The 26,213-nt window shown below is 45.7% G+C and overlaps 1 protein-coding gene across 1 annotated transcript in view; it reads left to right on the top strand.

The window, feature by feature from the left end:
* ptprub (protein tyrosine phosphatase receptor type Ub) overlaps positions 1–4,051 on the top strand; it is a 143,083-nt gene extending 139,032 nt beyond the window's left edge. Inside the window, exons 30-31 of the mRNA XM_084471924.1 lie at positions 3,306–3,441; positions 3,924–4,051. Of these exons, the coding sequence (XP_084328050.1) occupies positions 3,306–3,441; positions 3,924–3,986 (199 nt within the window). The 3' untranslated portion in view covers positions 3,987–4,051. The remainder of the gene's footprint in view (positions 1–3,305; positions 3,442–3,923) is intronic.
* The last annotated feature ends 22,162 nt before the right edge of the window (positions 4,052–26,213 follow it).

Genomic DNA, 26,213 nt, shown 5'->3' with positions numbered 1-26,213 from the left:
TATAATCCCTGTAGTTGGAAGCAAGCTACGTCAGCGGCGGACTGATATTACCTGGAGTGCGCTTGTCTGTTTACCACTGCTGTAGTGAATTGGTTGCTACACCAGAGCAATGTGAAATATCAGTCCACCGCTGCTGACAAATTAGTCCCCCCAAAATGTATGTGATCATTGCGATACAAGGATAGTTTTATTTCTAATATTAGCATCGGGTGTACTTTGGAGTGGGTAAAACAGTTTTTATTGGCAGGCTAGCAGTTCCCCTCGACTTGCGCTAGCCTAGCACCAGCGATTTCTGCAACTAGAAGGACTGAATGAAAAGTGTTGAAAACGGTCTCCAATGATAAATAACACACTGGCTCACTTGGAAATGATACCCGATGTCCAAAAATCCTGAACTATCCCTTTAACATCCACATTTGCCTCAAACAATGTTAGGCTTACAGCCCACGTTCAAATAGTTGTGAAATTATGTTCTTGTTGTTCTTTTAATTGTTTGTTACTCTGACCATTCTGTTTGATATAGTGGAAAGGATGTTAGTGAATGATTCAGAGCATGATGCATTTTAAATGGCATCACTTTTGGTCTTGTGTCTTAATTTTTCTTAAAACAATTGTAGCTGAAAATTAACATTATTAAATTACAACCAATAGCTTCAGTCATGGAGGGCAAAAATATGCCCAATGATAGGCCCCGATTTTTTTATTTAGTTTTACAAATCAAGAGTAGGCCTGAATTGACTAATTGGCTTTGCATCCTTTCCTTCGGCCCTTGTAGTCCAAGACATGCTGCCCACCAGCTTTCAAAGTACAATGCTGTGGATTTGTATCAATTTTATTCACATAATTATCCCTCCCTGCTTATGCCACCATAGGCCACTAACAGTCCAAGCAGGCCAATGGCAACCAAGCGTGCAGTCCTTCCTCCCTCACTTTAAAAACCACCAGCCGCCACTGGTGGTTACATACCATCAGTGTGTGTGTGTGGTTACATACCATCAGTGTGTCTGTGTGGGTGCCTACAGTACCATCAGTGTGTCTGTGTGGGTACATACCATCAGTGTGTGTGTGTGTGTGTGTGTGTGTGTGTGTGTGGTTACATACCATCAGTGTGTCTGTGTGGGTACCTACAGTACCATCAGTGTGTCTGTGTGGTTACATACCATCAGTGTGTGTGTGTGTGTGTGTGTGGTTACATACCATCAGTGTGTCTGTGTGGGTACATACCATTAGTGTGTGTGTGTGTGTGTGTGTGTGTGTGTGTGTGTGTGGTTCCAGAACATCAGTTTGTGTGTGATGCCTAATAACAGAGTTAATATGATCAAGGTCTTCTATTTCTCGTTCCGAGTTTCCGAGTTTTATTGGATTAAAACCGAAGAGAATTCTGACGCAATACATGAACGTCAACTGAACTCCCTTAACCTTTGACTGACAACCTGGTGTGTGTTCACGGTCGGAAGGGCTTTGATGAGCGATGAGCTACAAGCTGGTGTGTGTGTGTGTGTGTGTGTGTGTGTGTGTGTGTGTGTGTGTGCGTGTGTGTGTGTGTGTGTGTGTGTGTGTGTGAGTCAGTAGAATGCTGTCATTCTGAGCGTGTCTCATCCTAAATGGCTCTGTGGTGTTCTAAAGCCTGCTGCGAAACGCTAAGCCGGTGTTTGAGTCAGATGCGTTGCTACAACTCCTCCCGTTGTCATAACAACTTCCCCCCTGCCCCCCTACCTCAGACAGCGACTGCTACTGCTGATGAATATGAATAGTCCCGCCCCTCCCATACCTCCACGCAAAAGCACATCACTCAGCACTGTCACACAGCGTTACCCATGACAACAGGGAAGGAAAGAGATTATGGAGATTAAATCAATTATGGCTTAATACAGAATGCGTCGAGTCTCTCCATGGTAAATCCAAGAGTGCCTAGGCGATTGAGGACGATTGATTACTTTAGAGCACTGTGGATTCGCCAATGATGTCCCTTCCTCTTGGCTCAATGGCTCCTCCTGCAGCCAATGCCAGGCTCAGGGGACAGGAAGTGGTCTGTCCACTGGTGTGCAGCGATACAGTGTTTAATTTAAGGAAACTAAGGCGGTAGTTTGGGAATGCTAAAAGCATGCCCGAAACGACATAAGTTTGCTGCTTCTCTCCCCACAACTCTTCCAATAGACTGTTATTAGGTACATGTTGGGTCAATCAGATATCGTCATTTGATGAGATGGTAGGACTGGTTATCTGACCGGTTATCCGGTTTCACATGTTCAGCAGTTCTGATGCTTGTCTACTGAAACTTATTTTTGTTTTGAATGTTTTCCATGCAGACACCGTAACGCAACATGTTGATAAGAGATTTTGGATAGAGGGGGATTTAAAGGAGTGAAACTGAAAATTTATGAAAAATAGATGGCTGGGAATGCATGCTGAATATTTCATATGCACAGTTCCAATTAAGGTTGCTCAATATTTAAAAAGCTCTTCATGTGAGATAATGTCACTCTGGTTGATGAGCGAAGAATATAGGTATATATATATATTATAAGTAAAAGTATATATATAATGCTAGACATGATAATAGATGGGATATCAAACACACTGGTATAACTTGACTGGATGTTATGGACAACATGGCCACTTCGTTGTCAAAAAAGAACATGCTTCTGTTGGCAAAATGTGGGGGTATTAGCTCAGGAGGTAGAGCGGGTTGGCTGGTAGCCGCAAGGTTGCTGGTCCGATCCCCGGCTCCAGTGTCGTGGTGTCTCTGGCTGTCGCCCTGCGTGGTTGACTCCTCCGTCAGTGTGTGAACGTGTGCATGAATGGGTGAATGTCAGTCAACACTGTAAAGCGCTTTGGATAAAAGCGCTGTATAAATGTCGGCCATTTGGCAAAATAATTAGTATAAATAAGGGTACAACTGACCCTACCCTTATTGTTAACATGCCTTATGCCTTCTAAGGTGGAAAACATGTCTCTTATGGGAAATCATGTTATGAGAACCGTATGAGACTAAACACATATTATTAGAAGAACCCTATGAGACTAAACAAATGTTATTATGAGAACCCTATGAGACTAAATCATGTTATGAGAACCCTATGAGACTAAACACAATTTATTAGAAGAGCCCTATGAGACTAAACACATGTTATTAGAAGAACCTTAGTAGAATAAATCATGTTATGAGAAGAACCATATGAGACTAAACACATGTTGTTAGAAGAGCCCTAGTAGACTCAACACATGACATGAACACCCTATGAGATGAAATACTGTTGATCTCTGGTGCTGCCCCCTAACGTCTGCGTCCGCGTTGCGTTCAGGAACGGCGGTGGTCGCAGCGGGAGCTTCTGCGCCAGCACCATCCTGCTGGAGATGATCCAGTACCAGAACATGGTGGACGTCTTCTACGCCGTCAAGACCTTACGCAACTGCAAGCCCAACATGGTGGAGTCTCTGGTACAGGAACCCTGTCTGATTGGTCCTTGATGCTGATATGCTATGATGCTGTTCTATGGATCTGAGCCTGAAATTTCAGTCTTTTCTGAACTGAACTGAAAACCTGGCCCATGTGTGTGTTTGTGTTTGGTATGTGTGTGTGTCTGTTTGCTTGTTTGTCTTTGTGCCTGTTTACCTTCTGTATCCATGGCCCCTGTCCAGCAGAAGCGTGTTAAGAGTCTATCCTTACGAAGGTTATAAATTAGCTGTTCCCTCTGTCCTCCCTTCCATCCATCTTCGATCACCTCCTGCCCTGGCCAGGGTTGCTATTACTAGTAGTAATTAGTGATGAATTGGTGAAATTGATTTACGCAAATCTGCTCTAGTGAGATGCATTTGCCCTCTCCCAGTTCAGGCCGGGACTGTGCCTCGGGGCGGTGACTGGGGAGGACATGAATGTTTCTATTACCAATCAATCTGTGTTATTACGTTGTGCCCCTCAGGAGCAGTATCGATTCTGCTACGACCTTATCCTGGAGTACCTGGACTGCTTCGAGGGGAGATAGCAACATGCTAACGGTAGCCATCGTTCTCCATCAGCCGGCCGCTTCGTCGGGGCCCCCGGGGACCGGCGACAGTATGGATGTTTTGGTTTGACCTTTTTGGACGGGGGCGATGGGAGGACGACGTGGAGGGATTGGGGAGGACCTGGGGGTCAAGATTCTAACTTTTAACCTTTAATGTACAGCCGTCATTTCTTCTTCTTCTCGTCGTGTTGTTAATCTCTTTTTGATATTTTTCATGCTTTTTTTTTTTCTTTCTCGGGTCCTCGGGTCCTCGGGTCCTCTTTGCCTCGGGACTCAGAAACTCTTTTGTGCTATTTGTTATCGTAGCAACAATAGGAGTATTATGGGCTAACGCTGGACCCCCGCCACACTGGAGAGCAGTCGTCTGGACTGTCGTTCATGGTTTTGCTACAACAGACTGAATATCCAGTGTCTGGGACTAAACATGGACATGTTGTTGTTGTTGTCGTTCTCTTCAAGTGTTGTTCAGGCATGACTTCTCTTACCATACCATTAACTGCCTTATGCTAACCCCACCCCCCCACCACAGGAAAGATCTATGTTCCCCTTTCAATTATCCCGACTCCTCGAACACATCGGAAACAGCTTCATTCAAAACACGCAAAAACGGCAGGCAGAAGGTTTTTTTTACACAGCGGGCCCTTGTGCCCCGACAGTACCGAGAGGAGACGTGTGCGCCGGTGCTGCGTTGTTGTCGATGTGTTGGTGCTGCAGGTGCAGTCTGAGCCACCAGGGGACACACGGCACCGGGGCCTGACTCATCCATGGGGGAGACGGGAGATTATTGTGACGGTGCCAATCCCCCAAGAACTTAGGACTTAAACTAGAACTAAAGCCTCTATTTACGTTATCCTCTTGCTTGTTGTTGACAACATACACACCGTATTTGTACTGCATCCGCTCAGTCTGTCTCCACGGTGGGTGCTCTGTCTGACATTCATGTCAAGGATGGGGAGGTCGTGGGAGGGGGCCGTGGGTGTAAGACAACTACATCCGCACATTGTTTGAGGCAGCGTGTAAAAAATGAAGATTCATAATGCTGTGGTGACGTGTCTGGACCAGTACTGTGTTTCATGTTGAAGATGCAGTTTCATTTTTAAAGGTGCTTATGATTTGAGAAGTGAATTGGTTCCCCCCCTTTTCAAAGCTGTTGCCTCTTACCTTGTTTTGGTTGCATTTGCTCGATGTTCAAGAGTTTTAATGTGTTCATCACTGTTGACCTTTTCGGTAGGGGATGAAGCTCTGCAATGTCACATACTTTTTTTTTTTGTCCAAAGTGACATCAAATGAGGAGAACAGAAATAGGCTACATGTAAAAAAGGAAAAAAGTTTAAAGTGCATTGGCCAAGAGCCATTTAATAGTTTCTTGATGTTTTCCACCCCTATGAGTTTTCTGTGTTACATTTGACTTGGAAAAAAAAGATGGACCTAGATCTGTTATTGTTAGAACAAGAAGAGGGAAGAGTTTGGTGTTTGTGACTGTGGTGGCAAAGTGAACTTTGAGACATAACAGGAAAAACAAGTCAACGATAGAAGTGGAGCTTTAAAAGGTCTATGACATAAGGATGAAAAGCATTTATTCTTTTATTCAATAAAGTTGAAATGAATTTCACTGTAGGGGGGGTTCCCGGTATCTACTGACACGCAACAGTTGTAAAGGGGCGTCTCATGGTGGTAAACTCCCCTTCAAACACTATCAACAACCCCCGCCTCGCCACCCAGAAACAAACAGAGGGGAAAACCTTAAATCATACCACAGGAATGGCAGCTAGCGGCTGGTTCCAGCTCCAAAATCTGCTTCTGGCGGGAGCGCAGAGAACATGAATTAGGCAGTGTGATGTTTTCATCAGGGTCTCACATTTCAAAGGCTAGCGCGGTTTGTTTTTAGACAAAGGGTACGCGATGAAGTAAACTAGAGCAGTTGGGCCCAGTATCTCCTTAGTGAACTACTGGACACAAACAGGAAGTGCCTGAACACTTGTTTCTCGAGGGTGGAGGAATGTGTATATATATATAGATATATATAGATGTATATTACTGTTATGTGAATACTATGTGAATAATATACTATATGTTTGCCCAGAGTAAAGACGTACAGTAAGTAAACACAAGTAACCACAAAGCTGAATGTGTTGTAAATTACAATTTTGTGTGTTTATGCAAGAAGCCCCCGGTAAGAATGTTGCTTGATAATCCATTTCAGTCACTAATTCTGGGATAAAACGTATTCATAAATGGATCCATGTTGCCACCATTCAGTCAATTTCTAAAATATTACAAACTGAACTCCCCCAAATATTGCTATCTTAAAACCAGAAGGATATCAAACAGCGCAAAATCTGCTACTGTTTATGCATTCACATTCTGCGTAATTTTTGTATTAATTATTATAGTATACACATTAAAAACGTGGATACATTCATCACCAGTGGCGATGGATTCATTGATATAAAGAGTTAACGTTTATAATGCTAATAAATAATTCTAGCCTCCATAGACTGTCTAAAGCATGAAGAAATGAAAAGCATTGTCTGCCTAATCTTCTCGTTAGTTCTCATTTCGACTCCCCCCAACATTTCACATTGTTTCATTGTAGGGTACTGTAATCCTCGTAAGTTCTTCTTACCCATGTGTATTTTACCATTGCCAAAAACAGTCAGTGCAATGTACTTTTACCATTCCAAAGCTTTCGCCCAGACGGCTCTGTGTGGCAGCGCCAGCTGTGAGATCTCCATCTTTTTTTTCATTTGTGTGCTTCTGTATGATATTGAAGCAGTGGAATCCAGCTGCTGTGTTTTTGAACTTTGTATTTGTGAGGCAAGGTGTGTATTTAAACCGAGAGAGGGGGAGACGAGGGATGTGTTGTGGCTAAGGATGAGGGATTGTTCTGAAGTATTATAAACAATAAAAAAGCTGTGTGAAGGGAACAGGATTGTTTGACTCTCTGCTGTCATCGTTGGGGCGTTCTGAAAAAAATAACGTTCTGCCCATCACCTATTTTAATCATGCTGTTTTGCTTGCGTTGTGTTTTTCTATACCTGTATCATATTTGCTTCTAAAATACAAACACAGCACGAGTTGGAAGACATGGATTCACCCGGAGGGTCGGTTGTGGTGCGGTAAAGGCTGGACATTTCCTGTCTGTAACATCCTGTGGTTGCTCACCGGGATGTGGTCTGTGAGCCGATCATAGAGCCTGGCCTGCACAACCTGATCCATCTCCTTCTAACCTCCCACCCTATTTCCCTGCTGATCACTATCCTCCTGTTATATATCCCCTAAAGCCCCCGCCCCCAAATATAGATCTTCACACACTCTCTGTCTCCCCCTCATTTATCTCTCTCTCTCTTCATCTCCCCCTACATTTATCTATTCCCCTCTCTCTCTCTTCATCTTCCCCTCCATTTATCTCTCCCTCTCTCTCCCCTCCATTAATCTCTCCCTCTTTCTCTCTCCCCATCTCCCCCTCCATTTAACTCTCCCTCTCTCTCCATCTTCCCCTCCATTTATCTCTCCCTCTCTCTCTCCATCTTCCCCTCCATTTATCTCTCTCCATCTCCCCTCCATTTATCTCTCCCTCTCTCTCTCATCTCCCTCTCCATTTATCTTCCCCTCTCTCTCTTCCACTTCTCTCTCCCCTACATTTACCTTCCCCTATCTCTCTCTCCCTCTACATTTATCTTTCCCTCTCGCTCTCTCCCTCTACATTTATCTATCCCACTCTCTATCACCCTCTACATTTATCTTTCTCTCTCTCTACATCTCATTTTTTTTTCTCTCTCTCTCTCTCTCTCTCTCTCTCTCTCTCTCTCTCTCTCTCTCTCTCTCTCTCTCTCTCTCTCTCTCTCTCTCTCTCTCTCTCTCTCTCTCTCTCTCTCTCTCTCTCTCTCTCTCTCTCTCTCTCTGTCCTCTATCCATCTCCCTCTATCCCTCTCTTTCTCTCGATTTGTTCAAACCCCCAGAGACAACTTTCTGTCTGTTCTCACTCAGTCCAGAGTGACTCCAGGCCACCTCTCCAGAATGAGTCTCTTCCCTGTTGAATAATTCAGTAGTTCTGCAGACTGATCTTATGTTTAATCCCTGAGACAGGCCAAATTAATTAAAGAGAAAGGTGTGATGCCGGTCTCAGGATAACCCGCCTGGACCCAGTAGATAGGTCTTTTACAGGAACCACCGCAGATAACCAGTGACCCCAAACAAACGGTTACAAGGTAAAGATTATAAGTGAGAAGGTACGACTCTTGGGATGGTAACAGCCTCCGAGAGAGGTTTTCCTCTGTGAGATAGAATATGAAGGAGCAGAAATACATGATATATTCAGCCATAGACTAAGATAATAGAGATAGATAAGAGATAAGATAAGATCTCATTTACAGGCGTAAATTCCACCTCTTTCCTTCTTGTCTTTAGAGAGCAATTAGAATATAAAATGGTTTCATCCAGGGTCCTATCTTCCTGGCCACCACTCTGCTAATAACTAGCTTACATTTAAAAGTAATTGGAATTGTATCTTTTAATGTAATTCCTGTAATGGCTTTCCTGTACAGGGTACCTTAAAGTAAATGACCACAATCAGTATTGGTTTGTACTTACGTGATCTTTCTTTTGGGTCTTCTGATCCTACATCGCCAACTCCTCTTTAACACCCTCTTTCTAATGAATCCTAAAAAAGTACCATCATCATATATTTATTGGTCAGTTTTAATGATAATTGTCTGTTTACAATGCGTTCATCTTAACTTCCTCTGTTCTTTTCTAGACACGCCCATTAAGGAGCTCAGTTAGTATTTTACACCCTACACTTATCTCTGGCCCTAAGCATGCTTCACCTCATGTGAGGATCAATAAATAGCAATTAGGTCCAAATCCCTGCTGTCTCATCTTGGGTTTGGTCCAGGGAAGAAGCAGAAAATATGTCTTCAGAAGACCATAAAGCAGTTTCTGCCTCTGATCTCATCCCCAAGCAGCTGAACTAAAGCAACAGTTGCAGGCCCTTGTATGATGGTGAATAACGGCTGTTGTGAATGGAAGTGTGGCCGCAGTTAGTTCTGAAATGATGTGTTGGATTGGCTTTCACAGCAAATCCTTGGCTGATATTTGCAGACAAAGAGAAGCCTCAAGCTGATAAAAGGCCAACAGTTTCCACCCAAGGTGTCCTCTTATTGATCTAAGAGACCAGCCGTCTGTACCCCAGGTGTCCTCTTGTTGATGAGAGAGACCAGCCGTCTGTACCCCAGGTGTCCTCTTGTTGATGAGAGAGACCAGCCGTCTGTACCCCAGGTGTCCTCTTATTGATCTAAGAGACCAGCCATCTGTACCCCAGGTGTCCTCTTGTTGATGAGAGAGACCAGCCGTCTGTACCCCAGGTGTCCTCTTGTTGATAAGAGAGACCAGCCATCTGTACCCCAGGTGTCCTCTTGTTGATGAGAGAGACCAGCCGTCTGTACCCCAGGTGTCCTCTTGTTGATGAGAGAGACCAGCCGTCTGTACCCCAGGTGTCCTCTTGTTGATCTAAGAGACCAGCCGTCTGTACCCCAGGTGTCCTCTTGTTGATGAGAGAGACCAGCCGTCTGTACCCCAGGTGTCCTCTTGTTGATGAGAGAGACCAGCCGTCTGTACCCCAGGTGTCCTCTTGTTGATGAGAGAGACCAGCAGTCTGTACCCCAGGTGTCCTCTTGTTGATGAGAGAGACAAGCAGTCTGTACCCCAGGTGTCCTCTTGTTGATGAGAGAGACCAGCAGTCTGTAACCCAGGTGTCCTCTTGTTGATGAGAGAGACCAGCCGTCTGTACCCCAGGTGTCCTCTTGTTGATGAGAGAGACCAGCAGTCTGTACCCCAGGTGTCCTCTTGTTGATGAGAGAGACCAGCCGTCTGTACCCCAGGTGTCCTCTTGTTGATGAGAGAGACCAGCCGTCTGTACCCCAGGTGTCCTCTTGTTGATGAGAGAGACCAGCAGTCTGTACCCCAGGTGTCCTCTTGTTGATCTAAGAGACCAGCCGTCTATACCCCAGGTGTCCTCTTGTTGATTTAAGAGACCAGCCGTCTGTACCCCAGGTGTCCTCTTGTTGATGAGAGAGACCAGCCGTCTGTACCCCAGGTGTCCTCTTGTTGATGAGAGAGACCAGCAGTCTGTACCCCAGGTGTCCTCTTGTTGATGAGAGAGACCAGCAGTCTGTACCCCAGGTGTCCTCTTGTTGATGAGAGAGACCAGCAGTCTGTACCCCAGGTGTCCTCTTGTTGATGAGAGAGACCAGCCATCTGCGGTTCTTGCACAAATAATGTCTTGCTCTTCCCTTTTTCTGAAAGGGCTCTGAAAGGGTTCAAGATGTTTTTCCCACACAAAAGGTCCTGTAAACACACAAACACAGCCTCAAATGCACACAAACTCCGCCACACATACACACACACGCTGCCACACATGCATGTGGCTGCAGCCTCAAATGCATTTACAATCACAGACTCCTTCTCTCTGCTCTTTCTTCCTCACACACAAGCAAGTGTGTGCACACACACACACACACACAACCCAACCCCACCACATATGCCCGCATATACACAAACACACACACACACACACACACTCTCACAATCTCACTTTTTCTCTCCCCCACAAACACAAGTACAAGCATGAACACACAGGTGCACACACACACACAGTGCGTTTGGTATTTATCTTGTCTGACGGTCCCTGTGGTATTGTATTTCAGCTGGGGGCCTGCAGAGGAGACAGCTGGCTGCAGCTCTGGCCTCAGCCAAGCAGAGATGCTGAGATCAGAGCAGATGGCTGCTTCTCTTTCTTGATGGTTGCCTGGTCTCGCTAGGCTGCTTATCTACTGGTGGGCTTTCAGTGGAGGAAGCCATGGTCTGGATGAGAGGTGGGTTATGGAGGGGGGGGGGGGGGGGGGTATGGTGCAGTGCCGATTTCTTTAAGACTGCAAGGGAAGCTCAGCTTCCCCTAAATTAAAAAAAATGAAATGGTCAAATATATACTGTTAACATTTCATTGACTAAAAATGCGTTAGAACACGTCCATCTCGAAGACGAGTTTGTTTAGAATCAGCTGCTTATCGCAGGTCAACTGACTCGATTTCCTTCTCATACATTCCAGTAGCGTCACAGTGCATTTCCCTGTTGAAGCTCAGCGTCCATCCACTTCAATGGGGCTGCATAGAACAGCTTTTTCTAGTGCGTCAAAAGTCGACGGTCATTGGATAATGCTGCGATTATGTCCCTCCCACGGATGCTCAGCGTCTCTGGGGGTGCATGGAGGAGTGAGCTGGCCTGGACGCTGGGCTTCTGTGTGATGATTGGAGGGTCTGCAAAAGACTGAGTTGCCATTTGATTGACAGCGTTTTTGATCTATAAAACGTCGCCGGAGCTCTCTTCAGTCCTCAGTCCAATCGTGGATTTTGCAAGTGAGTCAAAGACAAACTGCAATCTATTTCTTGATATTTGCTTGGCGAAATTGCTAGACAATTTTCATCGTACATTTCATACACTTATACACACAATTCCTTGCTTCAGTTTAACATAATTCCCACATTTCCTTGTTCAAGTTTAATATCGTTTTGGTAGTTGGCCATCACTTTGATTCAGGGAACCTGAGGTCTGAACTTCAAGTCCTGTATTCAGATCAGGACTTGCAGGGTGACAAAGCAGGGAAAGCTGTGTGATTTCTTGGTGTTCCTTAAAGACATGGAGTTGGACAGTGCAATGCCTCAGCTTTACAAACTGTTCTCATTAGTGGCAACAATTGGAGCTACATGTGCAGGTATATAAAGGAGCTTCTCCTGTTTAAAGCGGCTCAAGTCCTACACCGATAATACAATGAGCCAAGACCGTTTAAGCAGCCTAGCTCTGCTGGCCATTGAGAGGACACTGGTCAAGTCACTGGAAAAGACAGCTAGTTGGTATGACAGAGCATTTCCTTGAAAAGGAACAGAGAGGATAATTTACATATACATAAATTGACAATTTATCTGATGTAGGCCGAAAATTAGCTTCCCATCTTTGAAAGACCAGCAGCCGCCACTGGTATGGTGGTGGTGGCTGTGATGGTTCCAGGCCACTACCTCCAGGCAAACAGGAAGACCAAAAGCTAGACACCCAATTCCTAAACAGATTCGTACCGCCTACAGATCTCAACCACTTTCTGCAAAAACAAACAGATATGAAAAGCAAGGCCAGCCTCTCCCAATGGGAGAAGGGTTATGTTTGAATTTCCTACTATATATATACACCCACACACACACACACACACACACACATATATACTGTATATATATACACACATTATATATATATATATATATGTATATATACACACATTTATATATCTATATATACATCCTTATAGGGAAGATCATACGGGGTACGATGAAGGATGAAACTCCTTTGTTTTCTCCCAAGGATCATTCCTGGTTGTTAGCAGGGTTATAGAGATGTTGAGCCTTGAGGGCTCTGGAGAAGGGCTTGTATACGGTCTTATGTCAACAGCAGTCATTTCACCACCAGCCTGCTGCAATAAAGCATCTTTAGACGGCTGTAAATCTGAGAGATGGGCTTATCAAAAGGTCAGCTCTTTGCAGAACTGGCTTAGCAACTGGATTTATCCTTTTGATTATTTGGAGCAGAAAGATGAGGCCGGAGGGGATGAGGGGTATCAATCACTATGATTGTGATCCCTGACAACACCACCACAAAAACACAACTATCTTATCCACTTCAGGACTTTATCCTTTTATGACCCATAAATGGAAGTAATATGAGAAATGTGGTTCCCTCTGCACATTAATAACAAACGTGTTATTTATGTGAACGCTTGCCTGATTTATTAAGTTATATGAGTAACAAACAGAAAAAAAGTATTTCCTTTTGAACAGGTCATCAATTCTTTAATATTTTTTATTATTTATAATCTTCCCCTGGATTCCTTACGTGTCTTCTCGCTCTGCTCTCCCTCCTACCCTGTTCTATTTAGAAAACACTCTATTTAGTGTTTTATGTGTCACCCACTGGATAAGACAACTAGCTGCACTGCCTGAGCAAGCATGCATTTAACCACCAGCTGATCTCTAATCTACACACCACAGGTTGTGGATGCTCACCAACTGCAGAAACACAAACACACACACACATGCACACACGCACACACATGCACACACATGCAAACATGCAAGCAAACACGCATACATCACCAAGCACACACAAGCACACGCTAACACAAATGCGCACACACTCACATTAAATTACATTCCATTAAAGTCAATTAGCTGAGGCTTTTTTCCAAAGCAACTTATTATATGCATGATCCGTGACAACACAACCCAGAAACAAGAGATAGAGAAGTTGATTGTTTTGTTTCTTTTTCATTGGCCATGATGCAGTCTGAACGGAGGAGTTTTTAGCCTGCAGTGGAATATTGCCTATGTAGGGTTTCGGCTGTCCGGATGTCAGTGGGGAGCTCCTTCCACCAATGGGGAACCAGGATTGCAAACAGTGGAGATTTTGTTGAGCGACAGCAGAGGTCCCTTCGGAGTTAGGGTGTAGCAGGCAGTTTGGCAGTCATGGAGCATAGTGGACGGGCTGGGGTGTATGGTCTGACCATGTCCTGGGTGTAGGAGGGCCCTGAGCCACCGGTAGCCAGTGCAGGTTGTGGAGGAGTGGTGTAGTGTGGGAGAAATGGGGGAGGTTGAGGACTAGCAGGCCTGCTGCATTGTGGATAAGCTCCAGAGGATGAATGGCACATGCATGCAGACCAGCCGGAAGAGAGATGCAGTTGTTACAGTAAGATAACAAGAGCCTGGAACAAAAACCTGCAGGGCCTTCTGGGTGGAGGGGGGATGGACATATCCTCTTGATGTTGGAGAGCATGTGTCTGCAGGAGTGGATTGTCGTAGTGATGTTGTCAGCGAAGGACAGCTGGTCATCGAGTGTCACACCCCCGGTTCCTGGCCGTCCAAGCTTTTGACACCACAAGGTCCTCAATATTGATGGAGAGGCATGCACACAAGCATGTCCACACTCACACATACACACACAGACACACTCAAATACACTCAAACACACACACACACACACACCACACCACACCACACACACACACACTCAGACTTTTGTCCTGCAAACTCCACTTCCCATGGTCTGTCTGCCAGCTGAACCCATAGATCAGTGGGCTATACTCCACTCTCTGAGTCTGATTTGTGTGTGTTCCCCACCGGGTTAATATGAAACGCAGGGAACATATAGGATGATTACTACTGGATGTGATCCAGTGAAGCTTAATGCAGCAAGTCGCTTTTGTGGGTTACACCACTGCTCTTTATCCTGCTCCGTGTAACTGAGATGTCACGTCCTTCCAAAATGTGATGCTCTTGCCTTTTCCTCCACAGACCAAATTGATTTAGAAGGGAAGACCCTGGGGTTGATGGAGCTGTGGGTGGATGTGTTGAGACGGCTCTCATGATTTCACATAAGTTTGAACAAAAGTGGCTACAGTGGGAAAGTTACAGAGTGCCGGTGAAATGCTAAAGGCTACTTTGCACCAATTACCAGAACGTCCTCAATGCTCTCTTCATTCTTTAAATACCTCTAAGCTGTGGCCCGCTAGCTGCTGGAGCTCTCACCAGCACATCCAGGCTCAGCTTAGTGGTCGTTGGTTTCACATCCCAAAAGGTCAAACACACACTCACACAATCCAAAACCAGGTTTACTGCTTTGTATAATTTTACTATTTAATCATTTATCCAGGCAGGGAGGCAAGCACACACACACGAACACACACACACACACACACACATGCAAAATAGTGATGTCAACCATGCAGGCTCTATTCAGTTAACAGTGTCTTGAGGATTTAAGAAGATTGAAAGCCAAACCCTTGGATTGGAAAACACCTGCACACAGCCTTTAAGAACACCTTATTTTGAAGAAGGAAAAAGCTACTGAGGAAGAAATTGGCGGCTGCCAGAGAGGATTACACCGGAATAATCCATACATACCTCTTTCTTTCTCTCTCTCTCTCCCCCTCCCTCTGTTGCGCTCTCTCTCTCTATCCTTTCTTTCTCCCTTTTCCTCCCACCTGTGTGTGTGTTTGTGTATATGTCTCTGTGTGTTTGTGTGTGTGTGTGTGTGTGTCTGTGTGTCTTCTCCAGGTTGATTGGCTGTGCTTCCTCTGCACTGAGTGAACGGGATGTCAACTCCTTTCTGGGAGGTGTGGGGCCCCCAGGTGACGGGCCCTGACACGCGTTAAGCTGACATGTTTTTGATGTTGTCATGTCACTCAAGGCAGAGAAATGTAGGAACGTGTCCTCGTAGTAGAGCCATCTCCTGCTAACCTACCGCTGCTCCGCTTTGACTCCCAGCGCAGTGTTGGAGCTGACAGCCCGGGCCTACTGCCGCTTTGGACTGCAGCGTGCACATGCACGTACGCACGCACGCACGCACGCACTGTCAGGGTTTGCGGAATCCAGGAACTGACGGTGACTCAAATGCGAAGCAAAAAATAGTATTTTAAGTTAAGGTTTTTATTCCACAGAGGGAAAAAAATGGCTTTCCAGAAAGCTCAGAAGATCCAAAAAAACAAAAACTCAGTCCATAAATCAAACAGGCCAAAAAACAAGTTTGTCAAAAGGGTAATCCAGAATCAGAGTCAGGTCACATGCAAAGGTTGGCAACAAGATCAAATTGGGTAGAATGAACAAAGAACTGTACATAGTTACCAGTGTTCAGTGAAGACTGAACAGAGACTGGACAGAGAATGAAATGACCAGGCTTAAATACTGTGAGGCAAACAACTCAGATGATTAGTTAACAGGGGGCAGGTGAGTGATGTGTTATGACCCAGGGTCATAATTTAGTATTTTTCAGTGTTGATGTGTGGATTTTTCTGTGCTGTTGTTCCTCCCTGCCTGATGAGGGTGGTGGTGCTACCACCATTGGTGTTTCCCCAGGTGCTGGCTGCCGATTGGTGAATGGACTGGTGGAGCTGCTATAAATGGCCCCCGCTTGAGACATTCACTCTCTTCTCTTGACCCTACTCCCAACTGCACCAGGTTTTGTTGTATTTCATTGTATGGTATTGTATTGTGTTGAACTTTAGCAGTCCAGGTAGTTGTAGGGGTGAGTCGCTCTTTTGGTTTGTCTCCTTTTCTCCTGTTTATTTTATAGGGAGTCAGGTTAGAAACCTGTAATCTTTGTTTTCTTTGGTTTTGGTTAGGTAAGTTAGTTTGGGTCAGATTGTTCTGTTTGTTGTTTTTGGGCCATGCTCACCCTGAAGCTCAATGCTACCATTTATCTTTAAAGAATAAATTAACTTCTGTTGGACTGCAGCTCTGTGGCCCTGGTCATCCTTGGGAGTGGGGGAAAGAGGGGAGCATCCTTTGTTATGTTCGGTTCCCCTAGGCCGGTCATAACAGATGAGCAGAGACAATTAGGCAGGAAAAGTACAGGGAGCAGACAGTAGGAATTGGTGACATCTAGTGGTGAAAAAGTCCAACATTGTGACAGAATCCCCTCCTCTAGGAACGTCTCCTGGCGTTCCCAGGACGATCAGGATGCAGCTGATGAAAGTCTCTGATCAGGGACTTGTCGACAATGTTCCGAGAAGGGACCCATGAACTTTCTTCCGGGCCGTAGCCTTCCCAATCTACCAGGTACTGGACCGACCGCTGGACCCGGCGGGAGTCTAAGAGCCGATTGACCATGTAGACTGTTTGACCATCAACCAACCGGGGTGGAGTAGGGGGCTTGGGGGCTGGGGCAATAGGGGAGGTAAGCACAGGTCTCAAACGGGAAACATGAAAAGTGGGGTGGATTCCGGGGCAGTTGGAGTCTGTAGGCGACTGGATTGACCTGGTGGGTAATCTTGAAAGGGCCAATATAGCGTGGGGCAAGCTTACGGGATTCCACCCGTAACGGTAGGTCCCTGGCAGACAGCCAGACCTTCTGTCTAGGGCGGAAGCGAGGAGCTGGTGTCCGGTGACTGTTGGCTTGCACCTGGTTCCTTTGGCAGCGCGAAGCAGTGCCTGGCGAACCCTTTTCCAGGTTTGTTTGCACCGCCTCACAAAGTGCAGAGCTTATGGCACCCCCACTTCCCCCTCTTGCTCGGGGAACAAGGGTGGCTGAAACCCAAACTGGCACTGGAATGGGGAAAGCCCAGTGGAGGAGGACTGGAGGGTATTGTGAGCATACTCTGCCCACGGCAACTTGGAGGTCCAAGATGAGGGGTTGTTGGCAACCAAGCCCCGAAGAGTGGCCTCCATCTCCTGGTTTACCCTTTCTGTCTGGCCATTGGACTGAGGATGGAAACCAGAGGACAGGCTGGCAGTGGCCCTGATGAGTCGACAGATGGCCCGCCAGATGCAGGAGGAAAACTGCGGACCTCTGTCCGAGACGATTTCCTGAGGTAGACCAAAAACTCGAAACACATGGAGAAAAACAATTTGTGCAGTCTCAAGTGCAGATGGTAATTTAGGTAAAGGAATTTGTTTTCAGGCCTTAGAGAACCTGTCAACAATGACTAAAATTACACTGTTACCTTCAGAGACAGGTAGGCTACAAAGTCCATGGACAGGTGCGACCAGGGCCGACTGGGAGTCGGGAGTGGTAGGAGCAATCCTTGAGGACGCTGACGAAGGTCTTTGCTTCGGACACAGGTAGCACAGGCTGCAACAAAGTCCTCAACCTCCTTCTCCATCTCCAGCCACCAGAAGCATCGCCTGAGAAACTCCAGGGATCTTCGGGCCCCTGGATGAGCTGTGAGATGCGAGGAGTGACCCCACTGGAGAACTTCAGACCGTGCTCTTCTGGGAACAAACTGTTTACCAGCTGGTGTAGAGCCAGGGTCAGGATCCTGCTGAAGAGCCCGTCTGACCACTGTCTCGATTTCCCAACGGACGGGTGCAACAATTCTCTTGGGTGGGATAATTGGCCCTAGATCCTCTCCCTGGTTGCTAGGCCGGAACTGCCTAGATAGGGCATCAGGTTTTCCATTATTGGAACCGGGTCGATAGGATATAGTAAAGTCAAAGCGACCGAAGAATAATGCCCAACGAGCTTGCCGAGGATTCAGCCGCTTGGCCTGCTGGAGGTACTCCAGATTTCGGTGGTCCGTCCAGACCAAGAAAGGATGCTGGGCCCCCTCCATCCAGTGGCGCCATTCTTCAAGTGCCATCTTAACTGCCAGAAGTTCCCGATCCCCAACATCATACCTTGTCTCAGTGGGGGTGAGGCGATGGGAAAAGAAGGCGCATGGGTGTACCTTCCCATCAGTCGAGCGCTGAGACAGGACAGCTCCAACACCCACGCTGGAGGCATCCACCTCCACAATAAAAGACAGAGGGATTAGGCACTGTCAATATAGGAGCTGAAGAGAAACGCTCCTTAAGCCTCCAGAATGCCTGTTCTGCCTCAAGAGTCCATCCAAAAGGTGCTGCACTCTTTTGGGTGAGGGCAGAGATAGGGGCAGCCACTGAACTAAAACCCCTGATGAACCTCCTGTAGAAGTTTGCAAACCCTAGGAATTGCTGGACCTTCACAGTCCTTGGAACGGGCCAGTCTTGAACAGCTCAAGTCTTCCTTGGGTCCATCAGAACCTGGCCCTGTTTGATGATGAACCCCAGAAAAGCCACCTCAGTGACATGAAATTCGCACTTCTCTGGTTTTACAAAGAGGTGATTCTTTAAAAGTCTCTGTAGGACCTGACGCACATGCTGACAGTGCTCGTGACGTGACTTGGAAAAAATCTGAATGTCATCCAAATAAACACAAAATGGTTAATCATATCACGCAAAACATCATTTATCAGGGCCTGGAAAACAGCTGGGGCATTAGTGAGTCCAAATGGCATCACTTGATATTCATAGTGTACAGAGGGGGTGTTAAAAGCTGTTTTCCACTCATCGCCTTGTCTGATGTGGCTGAGGTAATAGGCATTATTAAGGTCCAGCTTAGAAAAAATGGTGGCACCTTGTAGAAGATCAAAAGCGGTAGAGATAAATGGAAGAGGTTATCTGTTGCGTATGGTGATTCTGTTAAGACCCCTGTAGTCTATACATGGACGCAATCCACCATCTTTTTTCCCGACAAAGAAAAACCCTGCACCAGCAGGGGATGTGGATGGGCGTATAAAACCAGTGGAGAGGGCATCCTTGATGTAGTCATCCATGGCCTTCCTCTCTGGCAAGTAGAGCGAAAAGATCAGGGCGATGGTCAATAAAATTCCCAGCAGCCCCAGAGTCCACTAATGCTTGACAGGAGTGGCTTAGCACTCCCCAGGCCAAGGTCACTGAAAGGTAGACTCCTGCGCCTAGGAGCTCGGGAGAGAGAGAGACACCCATTACAGCCCTCCCTCGGCTGAACGGGACTGATCTTTTCTCAGGAGGTTGGGACAGGAAGCTCTGTAATGTCCTGGTTTACCACAGTAGATGCACAATCTCTCTTCGTCTCCGTTCCCTCTCCTCCTGAGAGAGACGTGCTCGTCCAATCTGCATTGGCTCTGTGGTCTCAGTGGGAGCAGGCAGATTCCAGAGGGGGGGGTCGGAGGTGTGGATCGGCTCTGAAAACTCTGCTGCTGGGCGCTGGTCTGGTCCCGTCTTCGCTCTCGGAAGTGATTGTCCAGACGTATTGACTGGGAGATGATAGACTCAAGATCATTAGAACATTCAGTTGCAGCTAAACAGTCTTTCAGTGAGTCAGACAAGCCATTTAAAAATGTGGTGACAAGAGCCGTCCCATTCCAGCCACTTTCCGCGGCCATAGTATGGAAAGAGATAGCGTAATCCGACTGTCTTTTCCTTAACGAAGGAGCAAGAGTTTCTTCGCGGCCTCTTGTCCTGAGAGAGACTGGTCAAAAACGTGCCGCATTTCATTAGTGAAAAGAACGATATCATGGCATTCTGGACCCTGTAACTGCCAGATTGCTGTGGCCCAGGCTAATGCCTTGTCTGTCAATAATGTTATAATATATGCAATTCTGGATCTAGCAGTAGGGAAAGTAGTTGGCTGCAGCTCAAAAGTCAATTGGCATTGTGTTAAAAAACCAAGACAAGCACCTGGGTTACCGTCGAAACGTTGAGGGGCAAGTAGCCGAGGTTCAGGGCCAGGGTTTGGATGTGCCGGTTGAGGTGGAACCAGTGGATCAGCAGGAGAAGGCTGCCCACTCGTGTCCGGTGGGTCTTGACGTGGAGTGGGGCTGGGGTTCCCCGCTGACTGAACGAGTTTCTGAAGAAGGAGGTTGTGACGGGCCAGGGTCTGTTGCTGGAGAGTCAGTGCTTGTCCATGAGTATCCAGTAGTCAAGCCAAAGCTATTGAGAGCTGCCATAATATTTTCAAACTCAGAAGCAGCCATACTAACAATCTGAGGGGCTCCTGCAGATGCTTTCACTGGGTCAGTCATGGTTGTGTCTTCTGTCAGGGTTTGCAGAATCCAGGGGGTTAGTTAACAGGGGGGCAGGTGAGTGATTAGCAGAATTAAGCAGGAAAAGCACAGGGAGCAGACAGTAGGAATTGGCTACATCTAGTGGTAAAAAAAAGTCCAACATTGTGACACGCATGCACTACTGCCGCTTTGGACTGCAGCTGCAACGCGCACACGCACGCACGCACTACTGCCACTTTGGACTGCAGCTGCAACACGCACATGCACGCACACACACACACACACTACTGCCTCTTTGGACTGCAGCTGCAACATGCATACACACACACACATACACGCACACACAAACACACACACGCACATGCACGCACACAGACACACACTTGCGCACACAGACAAACACACACAAGCACACACCCCCCCCCCACACACACACACACTTGCGCACACAGACAAACACACACAAGCACACACCCCCCCCCCCCCCACACACACACACACAGCACTGAATTAGATTATATAACTTTTATTTCACTTTATTCAGCGACTTGCAATAAGCGCATTCAACAATGAAGATATAACCCCAAAAAGAATCATTCAAAGTACATAACATTCATCAAATAGGCAAGGCTGCTTTAGGCCAACTGCTTTGAGCGCCACATTATAGAAAGAACTGATAAAGTCGTTCAGGAATGACCGGGGTTTGGAGTGTCCCCGCTGAGGGACTGCTAGAAGAGGAGATGAGAAACAGGAGAGGGAGTCATTAGTACAAACAACAGATCAGGAGCACAGACTCTGAGAGAGAATCATTTGGCGAGGCGGAGTCATCATCATAACCATGGAGCGCACATCTTTCTGCTTAGTGCTGTTGTTTAGAGGGCCCTGATTAACTGATGCTCTGTGGCGTGTCTAACCCGCGTGTTTGATGGTAATCTGCTAGAATGAGGGTGAGAGGGTGAAAGGGGGAGAGCCCTCTCTCGAAGATTGTTCAGCAGACCCTGACAAGTCCTGACAAGCTCCCCCAAAAACAAATACATACAACATGCAAAAAAGTCCCTCTTTCATTCCTCCTTGAAAATAGACCCTCACCCTGATCCCTATTCCTTTGACTTAATATTGCTTTATGAAAGCTGCGAATATCCTGGGATATGAAGTGTGCTGCATGCCATTCACAGCTACCACCCTGCTGTCACTCCTCCCTCCCGTCACTGATCTTATCTAACTCATAGTTCTGCCCTCCTCAGCAGGCTGTCAAAGAGAGGGTCACGCTACATAAACACAGTAAATCCTATCAGTCTACAGTCCCAGACTCTGTATAATGCCTCCCATTATTAGGTTTTTCTGTCTCTGTTGCTTGTTGTTTGTCCCATATATCTGTCAGTGTATGAACCTAAAACATCAATGGGTGATAGTGATAGTATACCTGTCAGTGTTAACATCTACCAGCTGAGTGTGAGAACAAGATGTCTACAAAGCCAATCAGTGGACAAAGGTCGGGAGATACTGATTGGTTACCCTGACTGGTGTCACCCTGTCTGGAGGGTTGTCACATACTTAGTGATTGGCTGCCATAGTAACGTGTCTCAGTGAGTGACAAACTACCATGTGCATTTAGTGTGCAGTTCATCTCGGATCCAGCAAACCTACAGCAGAACTCCTCGGGGGAGACGGCACAGAGTCCGGGCCTGAAACTGAAATAAAATGTCAGGCCCATAGAAACATTATCGAAGATATCAGTAGAATTTTGGAAGCAGGTAGACAAAGCTTTCAGAAGGGTATTTTTTTTTAAGTGTATTTCTACAGTCGCCAGTAAACAGGGTGTTCATTGGAAAACCTTCACAGTTTTCCACAGTTGACCAATTCTGAGTTTGTGTTCGCCAATTACACGCATACAGATCCCTGCCTCCAGCAACCTGATTCGTTGAAACCAACAAAGAAAGTGAAATACTGCATACACCTTGATTTCAGCTTGTCAGATTTCATATAGACATTCATCTAAAGTCTGATTTGTATGATTATTGTGCAGTAAGCTCTTAAAGGGATGGATGTGTGGAGATCTGACTGGGCAACAATTGATGTTGAAGGCGATGATCGAGAGAGGGTTATGCTTCTCGGACACTGATAGTATCACGCCGCAGTGTGTGTCTAACATCACTCATTAGAATGCTCATACACAGCTATGGTACACAAAATAAGAATCAGAATTGAGTCGTGATACAAGAATAAGTATTGAGGAATGATAACGCAACGTCACGTTTTTATTAATTATTCTTATTATTGTGGAATGCAGAAAAATGCTAAATTGCAATAGTTGAATGACTTGAGTCTGGTTTTATTGTTATTATTTGCATATGCAGGGTATGAATTTTATGCTTAAAAAGCATGTTGAGAATGTTAATAATGTATGTTGAAATAAATATTAATTACAGATTCTTTCTATCTTTACATTTTTACCTTGACCAGTAGCAGTTTCAGCAGCAGCAGTATAGCAGTGGCAGTAATATTTGGCTAGGCAAGGGAAGTTCATATAGCACATTGTATAGCACATTTCATACGCACAGCATGCATTCAAGATATAATTGTTTTGGATTTGAGTAATGGGGGGCCTGTGCCCCGGTAGAGCTTTATGTCTAGCAATGCCCCTGCCCCACAACACAATGAACAACTCCATTCAGAATTATAGAGGCATCAATGATAGTGGGCATAAGGTGTTTTGGTCATTTAATTAATTAATTGTGTCAGTCATTATGGGCTGAAACTGTTTGAAACTGCCAAAAAGTTTCTCATGCGAGACGTGACAAAACAAAGTTTTGTTTAGCCTAGGATACAGTATATTTACGTTTATTTAGGATTTTACATTAGTATAACTCTCCACTCGCCATGGCGGAGTATCATCATATAAGGCATATTAGCTAGTTTATGGGGAACACAACCAACTTTTTCTAGCACCTGCGACAAGTGACATTCAGATCCTAGCTCAATTTACAAAGCACCTGCAAAAAAGCTGGTAACGTTGGCAGCAGCATTTTGTCATTGTCATATAACAAGAAAGGGCCCCAGTGGCAGGCGATCACAGATTCAGTGACATATTACATTGCAAAAAATATGTTCCCCATTTATACAAAAAACTGGGTCATTAAGATGCTGCAAACTGGACTATATATTATGGTCCTTTGAGTTTTTTTGAAGAGAAAATGTGAAAGAAGAGGTTTAAATCTAGAATTTGTTTGAAATAAATCAAGGTTTTATTTTGATGTATTTTATTATCTAGGTAAAGGCAACGTTTCAAAGATGACCAAACTTTGTATTAGGCATAGAAATCCACATTCTATACTTTATGAGTATATAATAGTCTGTAGGCCACTCTGGCCACTTTAAATATGTATTTGAGAGTGAGATAGGCTGGAGTTGAGAGACTAAATGGTTGGTGTAGCCATGTTTAGATTCTGGTTTATAAACCTTTATTGATTGTAATTTGGAGCATTTATAGGCAGTGGCGGTTCTAGACCGGTTTTAATGGGGGGGCCGAGATGGGGCCGGCTTTTCTGTTAGAGGGGCACAAACCAGCACTATTGCGGGCGCGATTGTTGACGGGGTGGGGTTGGCTCGTTCGGGGGGGCCACAGGGGGGGCCGGACTCAGAGTTACGGGGGCACTGGCCCCCCCTGGCCCCCCCCTAGAACCACCACTGTTTATAGGATAACTTTTAAAGGTCCAGTCCACATTGTAAATTTTTGTGTGATTCTCCAAATAGGAGCATAGCAACACTTTGTTGGAATCACTCTGTCACCTAACATGACCTCCATAGACCAGCAGAGTTGTAGCGGCTGAGCCAGCCATCTAGAGAAGATGAAAGTCATACATGACAATCATGCAACCACAGCTTTTGAACAACTCAAGATGATTAGTTTAGCAAAAATAGAGAACCATTGACTACCCAGGGCTATCACCTATTACTGGTGTTTTTAATTTTGACGACAAGGTGCTTATGAAGACTGCTGTGTATGGATGTGTTTTTCCCACAGAAACTTCCCACTCGGTTCCTTGGGGGTGGGGGAGCAAAAGCAATTCCATGCTTGGGTCGCAGTGAATCCGTCTCTGTCAGTTCTGCTTCTTGATGCCCCTCAAATCACAGCTACTGCTGCAGCCACCCCAGCCCACCTAACCCCCACCCCCACACCATTTTAGCCTACTGGCTTTGTCTTTAAAAGATCCACCAAATATGCTAGTGTGCCACAGCACAAACCATTGGCATGTTTTTTTTGCACAGCGTGATTGATGGTCACATATTGGACGGGGGAGAACAGCGTTCTGGACCGTTTATTTCAGGGAGTCGGGGAAGCACTGTGACTGTCAACACAGGATATATCTCTGGCCTCGGGTGGGCCCAGCCGCCCCGGTAGGACCAAATTACTGGATGGAGGAATCTTACAAGAAACTAGTGGGGGTTTTACAAGCAAACAAGCCCATTTGGCTGCTTCTTTTACCTTTCTTCTACATTTGTATGATAGTATATACTATAGAACTTGTCTCAGGGGTACTAATACCAATACTACTTAGTTTACTATTGGCGTTTTTACCATTAGCATTTTTTGAATTTCCACTACAGTTTAAATGCACCGTGCCATACTAGACTGCGCCCGGGACGGACCATCTCAGAGGGTGGGCCGAAGTGAGCCCGGCTGCGGTGACGTAACAAGTGCAAACTGGACTAATGTGAAATAAATCATCTCTCAATGAGCTATTGAGAGAGCAATAAAACTGAGTGCCCTATCTTGCACTCAGCGCAATTGACTTTCTACACCAACGCATGTATCGTTGCTAGTTTGCACCCGGCGTAAAGCTGATTTTCCCCAGCAGCAAACTCGCGCCACTACACTTGCGCCCTGGAGAGGCATGTCAGCGAAAAGCAGAGGCGTGTTCCGGCGCAAATGATACTTGGTGCTATTTTAGTGATCCAAAAAGCAATTGCTCCACTCACAGCAAATAACTGGTCTAAATGCCCTAGCGGAGTTGGTGTTGCTATTTTGACTTGCCATGGCAGGTCGGAACTGCAGCATAAGCTTAGGCTATACACAGCACAAACATGAAAATTATTAGCCTAATTTAAATATTATGATGTCAAAGATGTTCACATGTGTGAAACTGCATAGAAATAGCATGTGGATTGTGGAAACCATTTTTTTCCATAGGGGCTGCATGAATGTAGTAGGCTAATGGCATGCATTAAATTAATAATAATAACAATAATAAACTCGAGCAAAGTATTCCAAAACAAAATCTTGTTTTAGGGTAAATAACGTTACGTTAAATTAAATTATATGGGAAAGAACAGCTGACAGCTAAGAAGTTGTACTTTTAAATCAATGCAAATCTCTGCAATCTGCAAACACTGCACAGAAAACCTATTTTCTTGACACAGACATCATATACAAGCCCATAACTTTTAGCATTGATGAGTATTTGATCGTGAGAAAACATAGTTTTACCGTGTTCTGGATTCTGTGTGGTTTATGTTGATAATGCCCCTAGTGGTGATCGATGGAAGTGCAGAATGATGACAACAGCAAGTAGCCTGCTATTAAACAGGAAGTAGCCATTTTGTATTAGTCTACATGTGGCATTCAAGCCATGATCCTCAGCTCCACAGTGTCATATCATCCTTTGTTGTTACCTGTTATGCCTCTTGCACACTACCTCCGTCAATGGACGCATCTCATTGACTTTGCATGGGGCGCCCTCGAAATGCATTGTGGGTCCGTCCGTCAAGTCGGCTCCGTGGCCTGCGTCGAAAGTTGAAAAATGTTAAACTTTTCGGGAAGCGACGGG

The sequence above is a fragment of the Micromesistius poutassou genome, assembly GCF_964030765.1.
Source record: "Micromesistius poutassou genome assembly, chromosome: 8".
In the NCBI taxonomy this organism is placed as follows: Eukaryota; Metazoa; Chordata; class Actinopteri; order Gadiformes; family Gadidae; genus Micromesistius; species Micromesistius poutassou.
The sequence above is the reverse complement of the archived record's forward strand: the minus strand, read 5'-3'. Positions and strand labels throughout refer to the sequence as shown.